This window comes from Acomys russatus, chromosome 24 (assembly GCF_903995435.1).
Source record: "Acomys russatus chromosome 24, mAcoRus1.1, whole genome shotgun sequence".
In the NCBI taxonomy this organism is placed as follows: Eukaryota; Metazoa; Chordata; class Mammalia; order Rodentia; family Muridae; genus Acomys; species Acomys russatus.
In genome coordinates this window covers 59,700,040-59,722,666 of record NC_067160.1, presented here as the reverse complement: position 1 = coordinate 59,722,666, position 22,627 = coordinate 59,700,040, and the positions used below count along the sequence as shown (strand labels likewise).

General features: G+C 51.0%; 1 protein-coding gene across 2 annotated transcripts in view; it reads left to right on the top strand.

Moving 5' to 3' along the window:
- Nucleotides 1-22,627, top strand: part of Vav2 (vav guanine nucleotide exchange factor 2) — a 168,711-nt gene that overhangs the window by 71,368 nt on the left and 74,716 nt on the right. For both annotated transcript variants that reach the window (XM_051166421.1, XM_051166422.1), the window contains exon 3: nucleotides 19,292-19,350. In XM_051166421.1, coding sequence (XP_051022378.1) covers nucleotides 19,292-19,350 — 59 coding nt within the window. The remainder of the gene's footprint in view (nucleotides 1-19,291; nucleotides 19,351-22,627) is intronic.

Genomic DNA, 22,627 nt, shown 5'->3' with positions numbered 1-22,627 from the left:
AGGAGCCCACCACTTCCATCTGACATTTACATAGGTCCTGGGAATCTGAATGCTTTACCTGATGAGCCCCCACCCCCACCCCCTGCAGTTCTTGTCTTCAAAATTAGGACTGTCCCCAGGAGACACTCATCCTTCCCCCAAATCCTGACATTTGCTCTCCTACTTTGACTTGTAGGTACCGTGTATGAGTGGAGTCAAATGCCTTTTGTTCCTTTGTGTCTGGTCTATTTCACTGAGCACAGTTGGCTTCTGTAATAGCTGGAGTCACTGTGTAAGGAGGAGTGACAGGCACACAGCGGGCTGCTCCGCATTTACCCCCCAGGCTACAGCTGTCTAGAGCCTCTCTTCTTGCCAGGTGTTGATCCAGGCCTCTTGTCTCTGTTTTCTGGGGGTTCCGACAGATGTCCTGTCTCTCAGGTGTGGGCTCTGGCTGCAGAAGGGTTCAGGTACTTGGGCTGGGCATCTGTGGTACACCTGTCCAAGCCAAACCTGAGGCTAGGGCTAGCCGGATCTCTTCTGGCACTAACTGTGCCTGCTCTGGGTGTCGCCTCTAGGGCTGGTTCCCTGTGCTCTTCCTTGTCTGTCACACTAGTGGGGCTGTGTGACTCCAGGCTCACCTGCTGTACCCTTGTCTTTCCTTCCAGGGATGGCAGGCAAGTGACTCCCTAAGAGCCGTCCCCGCCCCTCTTTCTGGTCCTTCTTGCACTTGGAGGCTTATTCTCTACAGGTGTAGAGCTGAAGTCCCTCGGGCCTTGGATGCTGAGGAGATGGGGGCCTGCTGGGGAGGGAAGAGAGGGAACATTGCCACGCCCCCTTCCTCCAGCCCTACCCACTGTATAACCACCAGCCATTGTGTACCCTTTAGCCTCTGTTCCCTTATAGTTCATTTGGTTTTATCCATTCCCCCAGTGATGCAGAAGATCTCACTCAGGGTGTGTCTTTGGGGACCTCTTGGTACCTCCTAGAACAAATGGATTAAGTCTGTAGTGTTGGGGAGAAGGATCTGGGTGGCCCTAGGACAGTTGGTGTTTCAGAGGTGCTGGGGCGGGGGAATCCTAGGCATAGAGCCTTTTCAGACCAGGTTTTCCTTATGTCAGGAAGCCTGGGCTCTGCTGGCCCCCTCCCAGGCAAGTGTGGGTGGGTGGGCTTGGAACAGCTGAGGCCGTACTGGACTCTCACCCTGGAGGCTCCTGACCCTCATTCACTCACTTGGTACCCCACCCAGCTACTCCAGTTTCTCACGCTTTCAGCCAAGCGTCCCTGAGGTAACTGGACTCAGCTCAGAGGGTCTGCCTGCTGATTGGCCCTCATTGCTACCCTGCCCCATCTACCAGTGCCTGAGCCCAGGAGCCGTTTGCTCTCACGTTGAGCTCCCATCTGCAAGGCTCCTCTTGAAACTACTCTGTCAGTAGCAGGCAGACCCTGATGTCAGGATGCAGCAGAGTGAGAACTCATCTCTGGACCTGCCACGCATTTGGGACAGCCTGGTCAAACTGCGGAGCTGCATGCTCTCAGGTGATGGCTGAGCTCCGGATGTGAAGGCACTGGGTGCCAGGCTGAACACTCACAGCTGGCCTGGTCTCCAGCGGGGCGTAGCCACGGACAGGCTCTCTGGGGCTGTTTTGGAAGTGGATGTTTCCTATACTGTATGTACATCTCATTAGGGTGAGCGATGCCTGTAGGGTGCTCTGAGAAGCAGGACCCATCCTCCTCCTCTCTCTCCTCCTCCTCATCATCACTTTCTTGTGCCTGACTGAAATCATGTCATTACGTGGAGATTTGAGATTTACACTCCCTAGACACAGGCACAGGCGTGTCTGACTGTGTGATGCTCTACCTGTCCTTTGCTCAGGCCATGCCAGAGCTCAGACTGTGGTCACAAGATGATCCCCCTCTTTTCCAGGGTAGAGCTGTGTGTTCCCCGTCTCCTCCCCATCCTCTTTTTTTTTTTTAGTCAGGGTCTCATGTATTTCAGACTGGCCTTGAACTGGGTATGTAGCCAAGAATGACTGAGAGAGAATTTACGATCCACCTCCCAAGTGTTGGGATTACAGGTGTGGCCATCGCGCCCTATTTCATATGGTGTTTGGTGATCAAAGAGATGGCTTTGTGCATGTGAGGAAGCATTCTACCAACTGAGCCACATGTCCAGCCCCAGGACAGAGCTTTTGTGGTCCATCAGATGCTTCTAGGCTGGGTGGGCGGGATAATGTTGGATGGAACCCAGCCTATCATGTGTGGTCCTCAGGGTTCCTGCCCATGGTTATGACCTGTTTGGAATCAGAGTTGCCCTCAGGGCTTTCCTGGCTTGGAGGGGGGGGGGGTCCCTGGTGACCTGCCTTCTCTCCACCTCCATCCCCATCCTCATTGGCTCTTATACAGACCAAGATTCTAAGCTCCTAGCTAGTCCTCAGACTAGGTGGTCTCCCATCTTCACCAGCTTGGCTTGACCAACAAGGTACAATTTGTAACCTTCCCAGCTTCCAGCAGGAGTCGGAAAGGATGGGTCTGCATTTCCTATAATGAGTTCAGTGTTTAGAGGCTGCTGCCCCATGGAGGGCAGGTGAGATGTCCCTTGTCCTTTCTGCCTGTGGAGTAGGCATGCGCTCTGTGGCGGGTCTGTGACGGATTTTTGGACTGTGTGGACCTTTGAGGCCCAAGAGCCGGTGTGGTGTGGAGCACCTGCCTCTCCGTTGGACTGTAGTTGGCTATTGACTAGGACTGCTCATCTCCCGAGTAGCACATAGCTGTTTGGAGCAGTTCAAAGAAGGACACTACTGTGATGTTTCGGGCTTTACCTCTGGAGGACAGCTGTTCAGGGAACTTGTCTGCGTTCTGGACCATGCATACAGTGTGTGGCATTTGTCCAAGCTTTGTGACAAGCCATTAGTTATATCAGTGCAGCCTATGGTAGCCACAGGGCATAGCGGTCCCCAGGCCTCTTACCTTTCTGGGGTTAGTAGGCTCCAGGAGCTGCACCTGATTGTGCCAGACTGCTCATCAATGTGACAGGGACGCCGAGCCACCCAGACCGTGAAGTGGCAGATGGAAGCGTGTTGGCAGTGCCCAGTTCCAACTGGACACAGCCATGCAGAAGGCCGCCCTGAGCAGAATGTGCTCATGGTTGGGAGACCCTCAGGGCGTTCTGGAGTTAGCACACAAGGGCGCTGACTCAGAAGCCGCCAGCAGGACTTGATGCACATAGACTTCGCCGTGTGGCCCTCTGGAGACAAACCTTCAGAAGGGCTCAAATGCTTTAGAAGCCATCATCATGGTGGTCACGGGAAGAGCAGATGGGCCTTAGGAGGACCCGCTGGAGTTGTGCACGTAGGGAGATCAGTGCGGTGTCCCTTAGAGGTCCCTGGTTGGCACACAAGATGTGGGTGTAAGCCTGGGGTCAGCATGGACTCTCTAGTGGGTTGCTTTGCCCATCACACCTGTCTCTCTCGGCACTGCAGTTTGTCATACCAACTCCTCTCAGCCACTCACACCGGCTGAGGCCTGGGACTTTTGTGGGTCTGGGAGAACAGGCTCACTATCTTTAAATGCTTTAGATAGAAAGCTACAGGTGGTTTTATTTAAACTATGCTTTTAAAAAAAAAAAAATTAAAAAAAAAATAAACTATGCTTTTTATTTTTCTTTTTTAAATATCCTTTTAAAAACATTTATTTATGTTTGTATTTGTGTGTGCGCGCGTGCGTTCGTGTGTGTCCACCACAACAGTTCAAAAGAAGGCAGTGGGTCCCCTGGAGTTAAAGTTACAGGCAATTGTGAGCAGCCCAACATGGGTGTTGGGAACAGGAGTTATTATCACAATCATCTAGGTTGTGTGCAACCATGTGGATTCTGGGATTTGAACCTGGATCCTCTGGAAGAACAAGCAAGTACTCTCAACAGCTAAGCCATCTTTCCAGTGTCTCTGTCTTTCTGTCTCTCTCTCTTTCTGTCTCTGTTTCTCTTTCTGTCTCTCTCTGTCTCTGTCTGTCTGTCTGTCTGTCTCTCTCTCTCTCTCTCTGCCCTCCCCCACATCCCCCCCTCTTTCTCTTTAAAATTTGAGACAGGGTTTCTCTGTGTAGCACTGGCTGTCCTGGAACTCACCCTGCCTGCCTCTGCCTCCTGAGTGCTTTGATAAAAGGATAGAGACCACCACCATCCAGCCTCAAAACAGGGTTTCTCTGTGTAGCAGCTCTCTGGCTGTGCTGAAATTCACTTTGTAGACCATTCTGGCCTCGAACTCAGAGATCCACCTGCCTCTGCCTCTCAGGGGCTAGGATTAAAGGTGTGTGACACTGCCACCTGGCTTCTATAGAGTTTTTTTTTTTTTCCTTTTGGTTTTTTGAGACAGGGTTTCTCTGTGTAAAAAGAACCCTGGTTGTCCTGGACTCACTTTGTAGACCAGGCTGGCCTCGAATTCACAGGGATCCACCTGCCTCTGCCTCCCGAGTGCTGGGATTAAAGGTGTGCGCTATCATGTCTGGCTTTATAGCTTTAATTTAAAAAAAAAAAAAGTGTGTATGTGTATTTTTGTTGGTTTTGTTTTATTTTGTTTTGTTTTTTGAGACCGAGTTTCTCTGTGTGTATCCCTGGTTGTCCTGGGCTCCCTTTGTAGACCAGGCTAGCCTTGAACTCACAGCGATCCACCTGCCTCTGCCTCCTGAGTGCTGAGATTAAAGGCATGTGCCATCACACCTTGCTGACATAATGTTTTTATTGATTATTTTGGAATCTCCCACCATGCACCATGATCTCCCAGTCCTCCCATGTCCCACCTCCTTCTGGTGAAGTCCCTGTTTCCCTTTAAAAAAAAAAAAAAAAGAATAAATAAAAAGAAAACCAACCAAACAAAAAACAAGCAAGCAAACAAAACACAAAGTCCATTTTGTGTTGTGCATACGCTCACTGGAACATGGCCACACTCCCAGTGTCCAGCCCCCTGAAGGAAGCTGAGTCTTTCTCCACCTGTACCCCTAGCAGAAGCCATCAACTGTGGAGAGCTATGCCACAGCATCCTGATCACATCTCTTTTTCAACTGTGTGTCTACAGTCACTGATGCCACTCCATGAATAGCTTCCTTGCCCTTCACAGTCAGTGGGAGCATGGATCCTGGGCTTCACCATGGTTTCTGGCCAACAGCGCAGTCCAGGAACATTCACCTCGTCTCTGGCATCAGAACTAACAACCTCTGCCTGGTATCCAGTGGCAATATGGCCCACGGACATCAGCATGATCCTCTGCCAAAGCACTGGCTACTGACCAGCGTGGCTTCCAGTAGAAGCGATGGACCATGGAGGTCTTTTAAGGAGGGCCAATCCAATAAATGGACCACTCTTTGGGTAACGTTTTTGGGGGCTGAGTTCAAACAAGCTCAGGCTATTGCACATCATCTTGCAGACCCTACTAGATAACTTTCTCTCAGGCCATCATAGCTGTCAAGTCTCCAGTTGTGCCACACGTGCACTGTTCTGATCCTTCATCTTTCCCACCTCTCCATCACATGGTGTTTGTTCATTGTAGTGATATTGGGAGCTGTAGTGTGCCACACAGTGTACTCTTTTGATAAAACAGCTTTACATGCAAATGCTCATTGCAGTGAGTCATTGGTCTGGTTCAAGGCCTTTGGCTTCTGCTATACCACCAATACTGGATCTTTACCAAGACTCCTTTCTGATATCCTACTGTTGCCCAGAGTCATGGAGATCCTGCAGCTTTGCTTCTGTAGGATGGCCCTTTCATGCACTCCAGCAGTTCATAGATGGAGTTAATGTTGGGATGGGCCAACTAAAAGCCCTGGATCCGGGCTTGGGTGGTAGCTCAGTTGGTCAGCTCAAGCTGGTGGTGAGGGGTGGGGCCAGCTCTCATGCACCACCATTCCCTGGGTCTAACACAAGGCTACATCTCCAGTCTAATTTTCAGGTAATTTCTGATAGTTATAGGGAAAATTCTTTTTTTTTTTTTTTTTTTTTTGTAGATAGCTTGATGATCTTTGTAGGTAAAAACTAGCTCCTGCGTGGAGACATGGCCCCTTTCCCCAGCATCTATAGACCTTCTGGGAAGTGCTGGCCTCTAGTCACTGGACATAGCATGTGGGCCAAAGACTGAGGGCAGAGTACTCAAGTACAGGAGGAAGTGCTTTGTTGTTGAGTGATCTCTGAGCTGGACTTGAAGTCCTGTATTCTGCCTGGAGGTAGGGCAAGTATGCAGGTGACACATAATCAATGGTTGAGCGAGGAACTTGTGATATTCACGTGGGTGGCTTTCTTGGGTATGTACACACATGCGTCTGCATGTGACTGAGAGGTCACGTGGCTGACTGTCTCAATTGTCTTTGGAGCTAGTGGTCTGAAATCTCACCATTCATTCTGAATCCCTTCCTTAGCCGTGAAAGTCACTAAAGACAATTGAAGGAGAGTTGTCAGTTGCCTGTGAGCCTCAGGTGAGGGATGTGCTTAAACCTCAGAGTGGAACTGAGTCTGAGGTCTTCTGGTTAGATGGGCATATAGTGCCAAGCCCCAACTTACCACAGATACCCCGCGATGGGAGCTCATCGCCCAAGGATGCAGTGTGTCCCCAGGGGACCCCTCTGCTGAGTCCTGCCTGCTCCTGTCCATTAGCTGGGACTGTGTGCAAGGCAGGAGAGTGAGTATTGTTCTTGTTACACATTGTCCCGGTATGTTCCTGTAAATTTTTAAGCGCCCGCACAGCCAGCCAGCAGCTGAGTCTGCATGTCTTGCAGCTGCTTCCACTGTGGCTTCCCATTGCTGCCCACAGGCCATCTCTGTGCACTCTGTGAGTACGTCTCCCTCTGTGGAGCTTACTGTCCGTAGGCTTTATGTGGAGTCATGCTTATCAGTTACTGGGGCCCCCTGTGAGCCTTCAGGAATGTTAGAGGAGCAGATGATGGTGTCCATCTGTGTGAGGAGTAGATGGGCATCCAAGCATCCCACGGCACAAGAAGGAAAGGCCCCCACAGAGTACTGGTAGGGGCTGGGTACTGGAGTGGGGCCTGGGATGTCATCCTGGGATGGAAGGGTTTTGTATGCCAGACAAGTAAGCTGTTTGTCTGGCCTGGAGGGTGAACCTCCGCCTTGGTGACCCTCACCTTTAAGCTAATGTCTTCTGGAGGCCAAAATAAACTGCTATAGTCATGGTGCCACAAAAGACAAGAACCAGGGCCAAGGGTGTGTAGCTCTGTGACACAGAGGGCCTAGCGTGCATAAGGCCTGGGGTCCACCTCCAGCACTGAGAAAAACAGGTTTATTCTGGCAAACATTCTAAAATTGGGGTGTGGAGGGCCTCACTCCTTCCTGGGGGCTCCAAGGGGTCTTTCCAGCTGCAGAAAGTTCTATCAGAGCAGCCCTGTCCTTTGCTTCCTTGTTGTTGCCTTCTCCTCCATCAGTCCCTTAAACAATACATTATGTATGGGTGCTGGAGAAATGGCTCAGTGGTTAAGAACACCGACGACTCTTCTAGGGGACCTGGGTTCGATTCCTAGCACCCACCTGGCTGCTCACAATGGTCTGTAATTCCAGTTCCATGGGATCTGATTTTCTCTTCTGGCCACTGCAGGCACAGCACACATGTGGTGAATAGACATAGATGCAGGCAAAACATCCAAACACATAAAATAAGTAAAAAATTAAAATATTTATATATGAGTCTTTTGCCTGCATGTATGCCTGCATGTATGCCTGCATGTATGCCTGCATGCCACATGTGTGTTCAGGGGCCCATGGATGCCATAAGAGGGTGTTGACTCCTCTGGGGTGACTGTTAATATCAACTTTCTAGTTGATAGTATATGAAGTCATCTAGGACATAAACCTCTAGGCCTGTCCCTGAGGTATTCTCTAGACTAGGTTACTGGAGCCGAGATGACACCCTGGACGTGAGTGGTACCTTCCATGGGCTGGGGTCCTGGGTTGGATAACAAGGGGAGAGCAAGCTGAGTTCCAGCGTCCCTCCTTCCCAGTGTGACCTGTAGCCCCAAGTTCCTGCCACCAGGGATTGTATCCTACAACCACCAACCAAAATGAATGCTTCCTAAAACTGCTTTTGTTTGCTGTTCTGTCACAGCAACAACTAATACATCACTTAAGTGACTGTGTAAGTGGATGTGTGTGTTTGTGTCTGCCTGTCTAGGTGAGCTAGTGTCTTAAGAGTGTGTGTAGGGTGTGAGGTCATATTTCTGATTCTGGCTGTGTGTGAATTGTGTGTCTGTCTTGGTGTGTGTCTGCGTGAGCATGTATGTACCTGTGTGTATGTGTGTCTGAGCATGTGGATGTGTGAATAAGGCATTTGAGCATGCGTGCTCTTGGGAGCAGAAGCTGTCGCAGAGGCAGTGAGGACGAGCTGGGGGGTGCTTTTGCCGTGTGAGCCCCGGGCACAGCTCCCGGTCTTGCCCTGCCTTCCAGCACCTGGGTGGGAAAGGATGGCTTTTGTTGAAAGCAGAAGGAACCTTAGGAAGACACTGGAGCAGGCGCCCCTGGCCCAGAGTCGCATTCTGAATCTGTCTCTTGTAGCTCAGTCGCTAGCCGAAGAGTCCATCCTAGGCCTCAGTTTGGAGCCCCTGTTCACAGGATTGCGGGAAATATGAACTGGGGAGGGGACCTGGGCTGTTGCCTGTGTAGGTGTCACAGAGATGACGGAAAGGGTGTGAGGGAAAAGCATCTGGTTTGGGAGTCTTCTGGAGAGGGAAAGAACCCTATACTGAGCTCAGGTAGGGAGAGGGTCATGTCAGGATCATGGTCCCCTGACAAACCCAGAGCTGTTCCTGGCGCCCATGTCAGCATGGAGGCCAGGCTGCCAGGTGTGTGTGTGTGTGTGTGTGTGTGTGTGTGTGTGTGTGTGTGTGTGTGAACCTTGTCCCTTCAGGCAGGGACTTATGGTATTGGATGTGGAACCTCATATCTGTCTGTCTTGGGTCATATCATGAGAAGGATATAATGGGGTATCTGCAGCCTGGGCTTGGGGGCCCTCCGGTTTGACTGTACCTAGGTGTACTCCCTCCTGCAGCTGAGCAGAGAGTCCTGTATCCTGGTGACCATTGTAGGGTACTCCGAGGTTGGGAGTACAGAGCATCTGGGGATGAGTGAGCTAGCATTCACGGATGCTGAATGTGCCCGTTGGAGGTTGGATGGGCTTTCCATCCACCATAGGGCTGCAGATCTTGGCTCAGAGACTGTGCTGTGGTTTGGAGACTGTGCCTGTCCATCAGCCACTGTCATCATCCTCATATCCAGATGGACAGCTCGCTTTTCAGGGCAAGAAGGGTTAAAGAGTGGGATCCTGTCGTCAGAGGGCTGGGCCTGGCTTGTCTTGACTCCTTTGTAAATGGAAACACTTCAGAACTGTCCTATCAAGGTTTGATACTCCCAGCAAGGAGTCAGCAGGAAGCTGGGACCGTGCCCCTGTCATCTTGAACACAGATGATGCCAGCAGACAGGAGCCTTGGGCTGCAGGCAGAACCTCTGTCCTCGACTGGGTTCTGCCTGGAAATTGCTGGGTGGCCTCTTGGTTGTTGTCATCTCCCAAGCTGGTTTTAGATTTCCTGTCTGTTAACTTAAGGGTGTGGACCAGATGGTGGCCAAGCTCCTTCCTCTGAGCATTTTGCTGCAGTATTCTGGTAAGGATTGCTACAACCCAGCCCTGTCTGGTGCTGTCCCAGAGACATGACTCAAGAATTTTGTGGATCTGGTTCATTGCTCAGGTGAACCCTGAGGCTGTTCTGTCCAGGAGCTTCCCAAGTGGGCAGTTTCTTTATTGTATATGACATATCTGATAGCAAGGGCTTCTGGGACCACTGCTAAGGGTGTACTATGTAGAGGCAGCCCTAGTTTTAATAGGAATGAGCACCAAGATCGATTAGTGATGCCTGCCTGGGCATAGGGAAGGGGTGGATAAGGGGTTGGTAATGCAATGTATGTGCCATTGTCTGTCATGTTTCGCCTAACAGATAGGGATGTGTTCTGTGAGATGTGTAGTCAGTCAGTGGCAGGACTTGAGCCAAGGTCTATGTTTCTCCTAGTTTATATTTCTGAAATTAATTAAAATAGTTTCTATAATATACTTGGCAAATAATAGCCACCTCCTGAGTTTTAATGTAGTTATGTATCCTTCATTTACTTCCATCTGAGCCACTGTCTGTCTAATAGAGGCCTTCGGAACCTCTCTATTTGAAGTACCTGCCCAGAGAGGCACATGTGCCCAGCCAGTCCCAGCTTCTTACTATCGTCCAGGAGGGCAGATAGGCTTCTCTGCCCTAGTCCCTTCTTTCTGGGTTCCTAAGTTGAATGCTGTTATTGTCTTTGGTAGGCCCCATCCCCATCCACCTTAGGACAGGTCCCTCTCACACAGCGAGGCCAGTGTCCAAGTTGGTCGATTGTAGTGGGACAGGAAATGTGTGAAGTCGTGAGGACTGTGGACACTCTACCCCCAGCTTGCCTACCTTCGTCAAAGAGGAGCGGGAGTTATGCTCTGTGCCCCAACCCAGTACAGCATGGAGACAAAAGGAGTTTGTGGTGCAGAAGCTGTGGGCGCAGGGAGGAAGCCAGGGGTTGCTGCTCTTTAGACTCAGCCCCCTGCCACCTCTTGCCAGGGATTAGCTGGTGTGAAGGTCTAAGCCATGTTTGACCAGCTCACCACCCAAACCCCACAGTTGTGGTTGGTGTCTCTGCCACCGCTGACATCCCTTGGATCTTCTGCCCAGCCACCTCTGAGTGGCTCACTCCTGCCTTTGGTCTTTCTGTGCCACTCACAAGATGTGATCAAGAAGATGCCCGAGGCTGGATCTGCAGCCTTTTGCTCCTAATTAGGAGTGGGGCAGACACTAGAAGGGGCCCACGGCTCCGCCAACACTGTGGCCAGGCGAGTCTGTCCAGGTTAGGGCCACTCTCCACTTCCCAGGAGATGTCTGTGTCTACCCTCAGGCTCTTCCATGGGTAGGACATGGGCTCTGAGCCATACGCAGGCTCAGGCCTCCACAGCCACAAGGTCTCAGTGAAGTCATATTGTCTCTCTGGGTTCTGCTTTTCTCAATGCAAATAGAGCAGCCATCGTGTGTGTGTGTGTGTGTGTGTGTGTGTGTGTGTGTGTGTGTGTGTGTGTGTGAGTGTAGACAGAAGGAAGCAATGCAGAAATCCTTAAGACTGGGTTAGCCAACTTGGGCTTGCGGGTCAAGGAGGCTCTGAAAGTGTCATCTTCTTTTTTTCTGCCTTCATTGAGAGGGCTTGGCAGATCAATCCCTGAGTCCTTTCCCCTCTTTCCATCCATCCATCCAGCCAGCCAGCTCCTCCAAGGGTTGCCAGGCATTCCTTTAATATACCCTACTCTCAATTTGCTACACTTCACTTGTCTTGAGTTAGTGGCGTTTTTCATTCTGCCATTCAGCTTCTATGGACTGGCTTATCCTGTCCTCCCCACCCTGCTGAACCCCCTTGAAGAAACACACCACCGCTGGGCACCATGACACTCCAGCAAAATGCTGTGGATGAGAAATGGCTGTGTCTCTGTTTGCTTTTGTTTTTCTAGCCTCGTCCTGGTGGAAGTTTGAGTGCAAAGCTCTGATTATACACGTTTCATAATTAATCACTTCTTGCTGGCCGATTGTCATTCCAAAGACAGCGCCGCCAAGTTTTTTCCTGACCTTGCTTTTGATGTTTAGAAAAGGGGGAAAGAGGATGCGTCTGCGGGCTAGGCTTGGAAAGCAATTTATGGTGATTTGCCCCTGAATATGCAGCAGTGCGGGCTGCAGATTCCACAGCAGATAGGTGAGTTTCTGGGGCAACATATTCAAATGAGCTTTATAATCGAGCCATTTGGCTCTTCCCATGTGTGCATTCAGATGAGTGGCGCTGGCTGATAAGGAGAGTTTGCTGCTTTGGCTAGTTCTGCTCATTGATCCTTAAAGACGGCAGAGTAGGGGACAGGGCACTCGTAATCACATAGCCTGTCCAAGCAAGCAGGGCTAGCGGATGGCACTTCCCCAGCCCTTGTACACTGTCCTCAGCCTGGGCTCAGAGGAACCAGAACCCCTGGCAGGGTCGGCTCCCATGTCCTTCTGAGAGTAGCTGCTTGTCTGGGGCAGTAGAGTGCTGGGGTTGTAATTGCTTCTGCCTGACTGGATGCCTCGTGCTCACTGTGAGGCCCTGCTGGAGGAGTGGCTAGCTGAGAGTCACACGGAGTTACAGTGGGAGACTGAGGTGCTGGGTGTATATGTCAGCACTGATGACATACGGTTCTACTGTGACAGATGGTTCTGGACTGTGGCAGCTTCCATAGGAGATGGCTGGACATTACAGATGGTTGTGGGTGGGAAAAACATGGCAGAGGGAAGGTGACTGCTCCACACAGACCTGCAGGGATCAAGGCCAATGGTGAATGATGTCTCTACCACTTATAACATAAGGCTTTTGAGGTCACATGGGGTGCAGGGAGGTGTTGCAAAGGTAGCTGGCAGGTGGATCTTTTACTGTCTATTAAACAGTTCAGTCCAGACTACTTGGGGGCAGTGCCCTTTCCTCTCTGGTTTTTATTATCTAAACACAGTATGCTAAGCCTACTGCTAAGTGTTTAGTAAGTGATTGTTCTCATAATTATGAAGGAGGGACTGGGTCATGTTTAGCAGATGTGATCCTCAGTGGTAGTCATCAGCTTGGTAGAATCTGGAATCACCAAGGAAACTGGCCTCCAGGCACACTTGTGAGGGATAGCCTCTAGGCTGGCATAGAGGCATCGTCTTGGTTGGGTTAACTGATGTGATGTGACCCATTTTTACTGTGGGCTCACACAGTCTCCGGGCAGAGATCCTGGAATGTACGATAAAAAGTGAACTGAACACCAGCATTCCTCCTCTCTGCTTTCCGATCGTGATGTGACTGGCAGCTTCAAGCCTCTCTGCTGCCTTGACTTCGCTACCAAGATGGACTGCACTCTTGAACTGTGAGCCAAAATAATCCCTTTCTCCCTTAAGTTGCTTTTGCGAAGGCATTTTCTCACAACAGAAGAGAAATTAAGACAGTGGAAGTTCTTTTGCTAATCCTTTCCATCTCTTCCATCATCCATTTACCCATCTATCCGTCCGCCCAGTAACCTAGGCACCATCCATGCAGTCTACCCATTACTTACTCATCCACCCATTCGTCCATCTGCCCACTTACCCAGTCGTCCATCTGCCCACCCACTCGTCTATCACTTCATCTGTCCATCCACCTATCCAATTGTTTATCCATAAATCCACCCACTCACCTACCCCATACACCCATCAGTCCATCTCTCTATCTATCTTCTGCCCATGCATCTACCCACTATCCACTCATCCATATATCTCTCTACCCATCATCCATCCATCCATCTGTCCTATAATGGAAGTTTTGGTTTCTTTGTAAGCTCTGTTGTGTTGTGTAAATATGTTTTGTTTTAATTCAAGTGTGGGATTTCAGTTTGTGCTTTAGTTTGTCCACAGCTGTTAATTGTCTTTGTGTGGGGCGGGGCTTTTGCCAGCTGGTAAGGCCTTCCTCAGGCTGCACGGAGAGGGGCGTGGTCTAGGGCTCTGAGAATATAAATAAGAGCTCAGAAAGAGTATTGGGGGGAGTGGCGTATGATGTTGGCATGTGACGTGTGGTGTATAGTAGTTTGAGGAGTCCAGAGACGAGCAGTGTCTCTGTTTGGAGCAGATAGTTGGAGAGAAATGTTCTGGGGCTCACTGCTTGGAAGAGACTGCTGGCTGCGTCTGCTGTTGACAGAGACCAATATAGCCCCAAAGAACCCAATTGACCCTAAACAGCCAGGAGAAGTAAAGGGCCCCCCTCTCCCTAGGGTTGGGAGGTTGGAAGGGATGTTGAAGCCTAAACACCCCAAATAAAGTAGAGGTTAAAAGAAAGAGTGCTACACTATCCTTCCGTCCGCTACCCACTATCCATGCATCTCTAGCCACTACTGCTATCTGTCTGTCCATTCATCCACCCACCCATCCATCCAATTATCCAATTACCCACCTACCTCATGCATCCATCGGTCCATCTTTCTAGCCATCCATGCGTCTATCTACTATTCATTCATCTCTATTCATCATTTATCCATCCATTTCTTCTTCTATCTACTACCTGCTCATCTATTCAATATCTCATCCGCCATCCATGCTTCAACCCACTACCCACGTATCCACCTACTCATCCATCTACCCATTTGCCCAATCATCCATTCACCCGCCCACTCTACTATCCATCCATCCATCCATCCATCCATCCATCCATCCACCCACCCACCCATCCATCCATCCATCCATCCATCCACCCACCCACTCCTCCATCCATCCATCCACCCACTCCTCCATCCATCCATCCACCCACCCATCCACCCATCCACCCACCATTGTTCATCTATTACCCACTCATTCATACAAACATTCACCTATCTACCCATCTGTGCAAATATCCGCCTACCCAGCTACTACCCATTTATCTTATCACCCATCTTACCATCCATCCAGCCACCTGCTCATCCATCTGTTCATCAGCCAACATACTGACTTACTCATCCATGTGCCCACCCACCTATGTTAACATCTGACTTCTATATGCCAGTCACTTGGAACCTTAAGGCCATGGCTTCACATGCTACTCATTTCAAACTAGTCTTTTTAAAAATATTTCCTGTTTCTCAAGAGTGAGCCCTGGCACCAACCATGGGTTTGCATTATTGTGCTCTGGAATGGTGGTAGCCATGGGGTAGAGAGTTCAAGTGGCCTCGTGTCTGCTTTGTATCTTGGATATGTGTCTTGGGTTTTGAATAGTTGTTTAGGGAGGTGTGTGTAGACCTTACATCTATATGGTATAAGATATGGAGTGTTGGTAGATACTGCAGGTTCAGTCAAGGAGAAACAGACTCCTCTGCAGTAGTGTGGTGTCGGCTCTTTCAATGGGCATGTGTTTCACTTTATTTTTTTTTTTCATGTTTATGTGTGAACCCTGTTTATACAGTGCCTATGTACTCCAGAAGAGCATGTTAGATCCCCTGGGGTTGGAATTACAAACAGTTGTAAGTCATGGGGGTACTGGAAACCAAACTGGGGTCAGCTGGAAGAGCAGTGGTGCTCTTAATACTGTGCTGTCTCCTCAGCCCCGGCATCTCGGAAGCTGTTACTCTCACATGCAGTGTGTGTTTCCAAGCAGGTTCTGCCCCAGCGCTCCCTCTTGCAGTGTTGTTTCCTGAGGGCCTTGGAACCCCTGGAAGTGAATGCACTCCGCTCTGTTTCCCTGGGGTCCTTGGGTTGTATATTAGGATGCTGCCAGATTTTCCAGCACTTGGAAATTGCTGCAGGGGACGCTTCCGGGCCTAGACCACTGTACAAACAAGGGAGAAACGCTGTCATCTCTAGAGACAAGCCCTGAGTTTTACAGCCCCTCTGGAACCGGGATCCAGGTCAGGCTGCCCCTCGGACTGCCCTGTTCCACCCTCTCTGCGTCTTTCCAGCTGTCCAAGCAACTACACAAAATGTCTCATACTAAGTTTTTTGGGTATGTTGACCTTTTGGGGACGGTACTGGGACATGACGTCTACCTTTCTAAAATGTTCTCAGGGCACATCCTCATGGATTTGCAGCCAGTGTTCAGACCCTCACAGCACCCAGGATCCTTAGACATTTGCTAGGAGTTCTGTGCTGAGGAACCAAGGCTCTGGCTTCAGGGTGAGGGCCCCTCAGTCCTCACTGGGGCGAGCGTGCCTCATTTCTGCTGCATCTGTTTCATTAGACTGGCTTGCTGCGGCAGAAGCCCTCTGGCAGGACTCTGCAACTGCCAGGACCAGAATGCCTAGACTGGTGACAGGGAGCAGGTGTCTGCTTCCTAGAGTGGGGCAGTTCTGTCACTTCTGGGAAGATGGGTAGTTCTGTCCTGGAGGGGGGGGGCACTCAGCTGCCTGCTGCCTGCCTGTCACTTTGGCAAGATTATATAAGCCTGAAACATGAAGTCTGGTTGCTGTGCTTCGGTTGCTCACAGGACCCATGTCAGTCTTTGCTCAGCGGCTGGGGAGAAGCAGGCCTTCCGAGGCCTCCTCTGGACAGCCTCCCGCTCCCCCTCCCCCCTGCTCTTCCCCCCACCTCTAGACTCCCCTCCTCTCCTCAGATTCTTCCTTGTCGCTGTGCTCTGCTCTCCAGCTGGGAGGGGCTGATCTGCTTTTGGGTGCCCTGTCTCTGCAAGGTGCCCAGAGATGGACAATCTGGATGTGTGCTCCAGCCCTTTCTCTGCCTGTGACCCAGTCTGTAGTGTGACCAGTGTCATCTGTTCTCTAAAGAAGGGCACACATCTCAGCCACATGGGACCTTGACGATACATATAGATTCCTGGACCCCAGATACTGTGGGAGCAGGGTCAGGTGGGGTCTGCCTTCCGTCATGTGCGTGTGTGTGTGCGCGCTTGCGCTGCTAGGCTGCTGGAGTCTGGGCATTTAGAGTCAGATCACCTGGGGGTGGGGTGGAGCCAAGGTTTGCATCCATGACGCTCAGTGTCCCCCATCCTCTAGGCTGCTCACCCCGCTCTTTCCTTCAGTGCCCACTGTGTGCGTTTGCATGTGAGACCCCGGTGGACATCAAGGACCGCTCAGTGAGTCCAGCGTCAGGGAGTGGGTGGTGCAGTTGTCTCTGCAGCATGTTCCTTGATCCCTGTACTTCCCCAGCATGCGCCACTAGCTAGGCTTGAGTTTAGAGGTGGGTAAGTGATAGCACTGAGGATGGAGCTGGTTGACTGAGGAGAGAGGGGAGTAGTGAGGGGTGTCTCCACTTATTATCAGGGACGCAGCTGGGAGGCGGTGGAAATGAAAGTTGGGAAAATGTCATCATTTGACATTTTCGTGTTCAGAAGTCCCCAGGGGGCCCCGGCAGGGAGGCTTTTGATGGTCAGCCCAGAGTGTTAGCCCTGGAGACACCTGGCTTCCTAGTCTGAGAGTTGGAGGCCACATCCAGAAACCCTGTGGGGGTTGGAGGACTGAATTGCTTTTCACCTTCTGCAAGAGCTGCCTCTGCTCTTCCATTGTCGGCTGCTCACGAAGCCTCCAGCCTCAGCCTGATGCGCGGCTCTCCTGTGTATGGCTCTGAGGGCCCCTGCTTGGGCCGCTGGAGTCAGTCTCTCCCCTCCTTGCACAGATGGAAGGCACATAGCACATTAGGACTGAGGGAAGGGCTTCCCAGCATAGTCCGTCATGTTTAAGCCACTGAGGGAGCTGCCTGCCCTGCCTGTGGCTATGGCTGTGGCTGTGGCTGTGGAGTGAGTCTTCTACAAACTGCTAGGCTTTCCTCTCGAAGCAAGGTATGTGTACCCAAGGCCAGGCTTAGGCCAGCTGCAGGATTGCTACTGTCCCCCTGGGACTATAGACAGTCACGTGGACGTGGATAACTTTATCTACCTGTCGGCAGTCATGGTCTCCCATCTGTGGGAATGAGGCCTTGGTTTGGCAAACAGGTGTGGCTTCAGTGCTGTGGCAATTTATGGCTTTGCTAAGCTTCAGTGCCTGTGCTGGCTCATGGGAAAATGTATTTATCAATTGATTAGCAATTTCTGCCTCAGGGGGCATAGGAGAAGGGCAGCTAGTGTGCTATAGACCGGCCAAACCCTTCAAGGTTTGCATTTCTAGCATTCTGTTGAGTACCTTTAAGGACATAGTATTACCTTAATTTTTATTCCCCCCAAATATTTAGAGCCCCGAAAAACCCCCAAAATAACAACAAAAGCCATTTTGCCCGTTTTTTGTGAAAGGCCCCTTGTAGGGCAGGCTGGTGGAGCCACGGCTGGGCCAGCTGCATAGCAGCCCTTTGAGCCTTGTCTGAACAAACACAGAGGACCTCAGTTACTCCCTGCCATTACTTCCCTGAATCTCAGCTCTTGAAATACAGACACTGACAGGAGGCCCAGACACATACTCAGCTGTGGCCTGGGCATAAGAAAAAAGCCTTTGCAAGTTACTACTGAGTGTAGAAGAGCCTAGAGGAACCCCAGGGAGTGTGTTCCTGATGGGGGCTTTGTACACACGAGGGTGTTTCTCTTTTCCTGCAAGTATGCATAGTGAGATGGGGAAGCTGGGAATCCTCACCTCTTCCTCACCCCAGGTGCATATGTGCACACAGACAGGCACACAAAGCACACATGAGAGTTTGCAGTACACATACATAGGCATATAAGCAAGCGTAAGCGATATACATACATATTTATGCTCATGTACACCCTCAGGACACATATGAGCCTGTATGGATGGACACATGAGCTTGCTAATACATGTGTGGCAGTCTCAAGGTTTGGCTTGTGCGTGGTGCCTGCCATCAGGCATGCTTGGTCCCTGCTCATGCTGTTGATGAACATAACCAGCTTCTCCTTCTGTCTTGTGTATGTCACTCTGTATTCTTGGGCCAGACATTGCCTTTTCTCCTCCCTTAGTTTCTTCACATTGATCTGTAGAGCCTCCTGGGTTCCTCTGCTCCCCCATTCTTTCTGTGAGTCAGTTACAGAGCTGTGTGGAGTAACTGTTAGAGGTGTGGGCCCAACCTGTCCCCTAAGTCCTGGTTAATTATGGCTAGACCGGGTTGCTGGGGCCGAGGAATGCCCACTGCTGCTTGCCCTGTGTTTTCAAGCTTGTGTTTTGAGGATTCTGTCAGCCTGGGGAGACATTACAAAGATCCATGTGGCCTCTGTACCTGGGACTCCATCCCGAGTTGGAGGCGCTGTCTGTCGAGATGTCTCACATGGAGCTGGGGCTGGCAGCCAGCACTACACATGGATGTTTGTGTCCTTGTTGCATCCCAGCTGTGGTGTGACTGGACCTCTCAGGGCCTCCACTTCTCTATCTCTGAGATGGCTTAGTACTTACTGTGGACGCGGGCTGCTCTTAGTCATATAGATCCTTCTAGAATAACAGCACCTGATGAACCCTTTGGAGGCGTGACCTCAGTTAAGACAGATCCACAGCAGCCCCTATGAAACATTTCTTCCTCCTGCTAAAGAAAACAGTTTGGGGTGGCTCAAAGCCAGGCCGGTGGGGAGGGCAGGGGAGGGTGTCAGTGGGGGAAACACAGCCACGGGACTGGAAATCCATTCCTCCCTGAGGCACCCTGCCATCAGCAAATGCTAATTTGGCCAAATAACAGATTTCACGCAATAAACGCCGCACAGGTGCTGGGCTTGAAGAGGCCCGCGTCGTTCTTAGAGGGTGTGCTTAGTTAACAGTTTCCACGCTTGCAGAACACTTGGCGAGGTCTGTGATGACTTCCTGATGTTACAGAGTTACAGAGCTCTCTCTTGTCTCCCCAGGTCATCTCTGCGGTGTCCCGACTGTCCCTGCACAGCATCGCACAGAACAAAGGGATCAGGTGAGCTCTGTGGTGACACTGGGCAAGCAGGTGCTGGGGTGGTATACACGTGCCCTGCCTCTGGGTCTAAACCAGGAGCTTTCCCAGTGCACTCTGGCTGCGTATTGGCAGCAGCCAAGGTTGTGTGGAAGAGGGTTCGCTCGGGAAGTCTTGTAAGCATGTTATCGATGGCTGCAAAATCGCTTTCGATTTAGGTAGTCAGCAAACTAATCCTAGCACAGACCATTGCCCAGTTGAATGCACCTCCCCGAGGTCTGTACCAGGGTCCTGGTTTGAATGCTAGAGCTGGTGTGAGTTCACAGGGCTGGGGCTGGAGCCCGTCCATAGCCTTAGCGCTCCCGTGGGCCTTCTGGAGAGCCCAGCCCCAGTCACTGCCTCACTCTGGTGCTCTTCAGGAACACCACAGTTCAGCCGCTGATGCTCCTGCGCTGATGCTCCTCTCTGATTCACGAGTCGGGTGCAGGGGAGAGAGTTGAGTGGCCCAGATGAGACCTGGTCATTGAAGATTTTGACCTCTGATGGACAAGTCAGGGAGGTAGATTTCAGGTCACCATGGGGGGAGGGACATACAGGAGCTGCCATTATCTGCCATGTCTCAGGGCTTCCTGAGGATATGGGCCAGAGCCAAGGGTGACACGCATCTGAGCATGTGGGCCACACCTGGATACACGTGACATCCCGAGGGTGCTACCCATTGAGTGTTGCCTTGGTGCCTCGGCTTTGTCTGCATGGCCACATGCTGTGTGTTGGGGGAGCACAGTGCCTCTTGGTAGCTCTTGGCTCACTCATGAGAGTCAAAGGTCAGGTGCCATGCCCGTGTACCCATGAGACCTTCATTATGTGAGTTCCTCAGGAACTTTGGAGTTCCTTTGAATCAAAGCCTTTTCTTTTCGTTAGCCAGAAAAGACCGTTTTAAAAATATTTTCAAACAAATTATGAAACAGAAAAGGATGTTTGTAATGCTTTTAGGATTATAACGCAAAGTAGCTAAGAGCTGATGTGATGGTATATACTCCACTCGAAGCTGAAGCATGTTTAAGAGTTAAGGCTAGCCTGGCCTACATCAAGGTTGTGAGATTTCTATCAAAAACAGCAACAACAACAAAAACAAACTATGCAAAAACTAAGCAAAGAGTTGTGGTAAGTTATGTCCCCTCAGCTTTACATGCCTGCGGAGCTCCCAGCCCCACCCTGTCGTAAGTTACTATTGTAAAGTCCTTACAAGGCCCCACTTTAAGATGCCCAGTTAGGGCTGGAGAGATGGCTCAGAGGTTAAAAGCAGTGGCTGCTCTTCCGAAGGTCCTGAGTCCAATTCCCAGCAACCACATGGTGGCTCACAACCATCTATAGTGAGATCTGGTGCCTCTTCTGTCAAGCAAGTGTAGATGCAGGCAGAACATTGTATACATGATAAATAAATCTTTAAAAAAAAAAAAAAGATACCTAGTTAAAAATTGTGCCATTTCTGGACATGAAAACACACAGTTTGGGGCTTTTGTTTTGGGAACTGATCAGTTGTGAGTTCTTTGCCATGCTGGCCTGTCGCTGTGATGGTTCTCGTCACAGCTGTGCGTCCCACCTGCCTCAACATGCTCTGCATTGTGCATTCACAGACAAAAGTGACATTCTCTCACAGACTCCAGCCGTCATACTTGCCCTGCATAGAATCCTAAGTGTGCCCTCCCACCTCCATCTCATTATAGTATCCCCAAAACTGGAGGGAGACCGGCTGTGTCCTGTTGTCAGCCAAGTGTGGTTTGGTGACAGTCTTGGGTGGGGTGGGGGGGAGTGGCTAGGCTGCCTGCGCATGACCCAGATGCCGTTCCCTACCCTTGAAGGCTGAGATGCCCCATGGACAGTATGGATGGCTTTCCCCCCCCCCCCCCCCCCCCCCGAGACAGGGTTTCTCTGTGTAGCCTTGGCCATCCTGGACTCACTTTGTAGACCAGGCTGACCTTGAACTCACAGCAATCCGCCTGCCTCTGCCTCCTGAGTGCTGGGATTAAAGGCATGCGCCACCACGCCCGGCTTGTATGGATGGCTTTTTCCTGGGGCTTTGCACTTGGCCATAAGACCCCGGTGCTGGCTTACAGAGTGGTTAAGACTGTGGAGAGCTTCCCCCTTGTCTGTCCTGGCTATGTCTTCCCCTGGTAGCCTGGAAACATCTCTGCTTCCATAATTGAGCGGAGGTCTCATGGGATGCAGAAAAGTTTGAGTTCAGAGCCACAGTCCGTTACAGTTACCAGGTGGGGGAAGAAGGCCCATGGGAGGTTGGCTGCTGCCTAGAGATGAGTGACTCTGCTAGCAGGGTCCCACAGGTGGAGGTTCCTCTGCCAGGTGTCCACCTTTGACAGTAAGCCAGAGCGTTGCCAACAGGGGGCCCACCACACTGATGTGTGACCCCACCCAAAGCCCAGGCCTGGAGGACTGCACAGGGTCTGCCAGGGGACGTCACCAGACTAGGGTTGACAGCTGAGAAGTCACCTTCTGGAGCTTACAGGGGCCGAGGTGCTGGGGGACAGGTCAAAAGTCAAAGAGGAGGGCCTGCGAGGTGGCTCAGTGGGTAAAAGCACTTGCCACGAAGCTTGAGGACCCGAGTTCAAGCCCAGGGCCCACATGGCGGAAGGAGAGAACGGAGTCCCGCAAGGCATCCTCTGATCACTCTGTCTGTGTGTGTGTGCGCGCGCGCTCGTGATGGCACACGCGCCCCTCCCCTAAATAAATAATTTTTTAATGGGGAGGAGCCTCTTGAATGATGGTGAGGGGTGCACTGAGCAACTCTAGCCTTCCCGTGACCCCCTGCTCAACTTCTCTTTCTCACAGCTAGACACTATTCCATCTTAGTGCTTCGTGCCTCTCCTTCTTGGTCTGAGCGATGCCGCATCATTCTAGGGAAAATGGTGTCTGCCATTTCCTATGCCCTGGCCCCTGTGTAAGCCCATGCAACCAGGACCCTGCTGAGCACGCTGAGTCTGTTTGCTCTCTCTGCCTCCACGTGGGTTGAGATTGTCAGGGAGACCCGAATTTTCTGAGGGCCCCATGATACCTGCCCATGTCTTCTTCTGAAATAGCTTCCCGGTGTTAGTGATTAGCTGAAGGGTTTGTTTCCCGTTTGAAGTCCCATGTACCAAGCCCACTGCCCAAGGACTCTCCCCAGGTTTCTATTGGCTGGACGGGAGCATGGCATGCTGTTTAGAAAGGAATCCTTTTCACAACCCTTGCACTTTGTATAACACACTGATTTTCTGTAAAAACTTCAATTATGCTGTTTCTCATA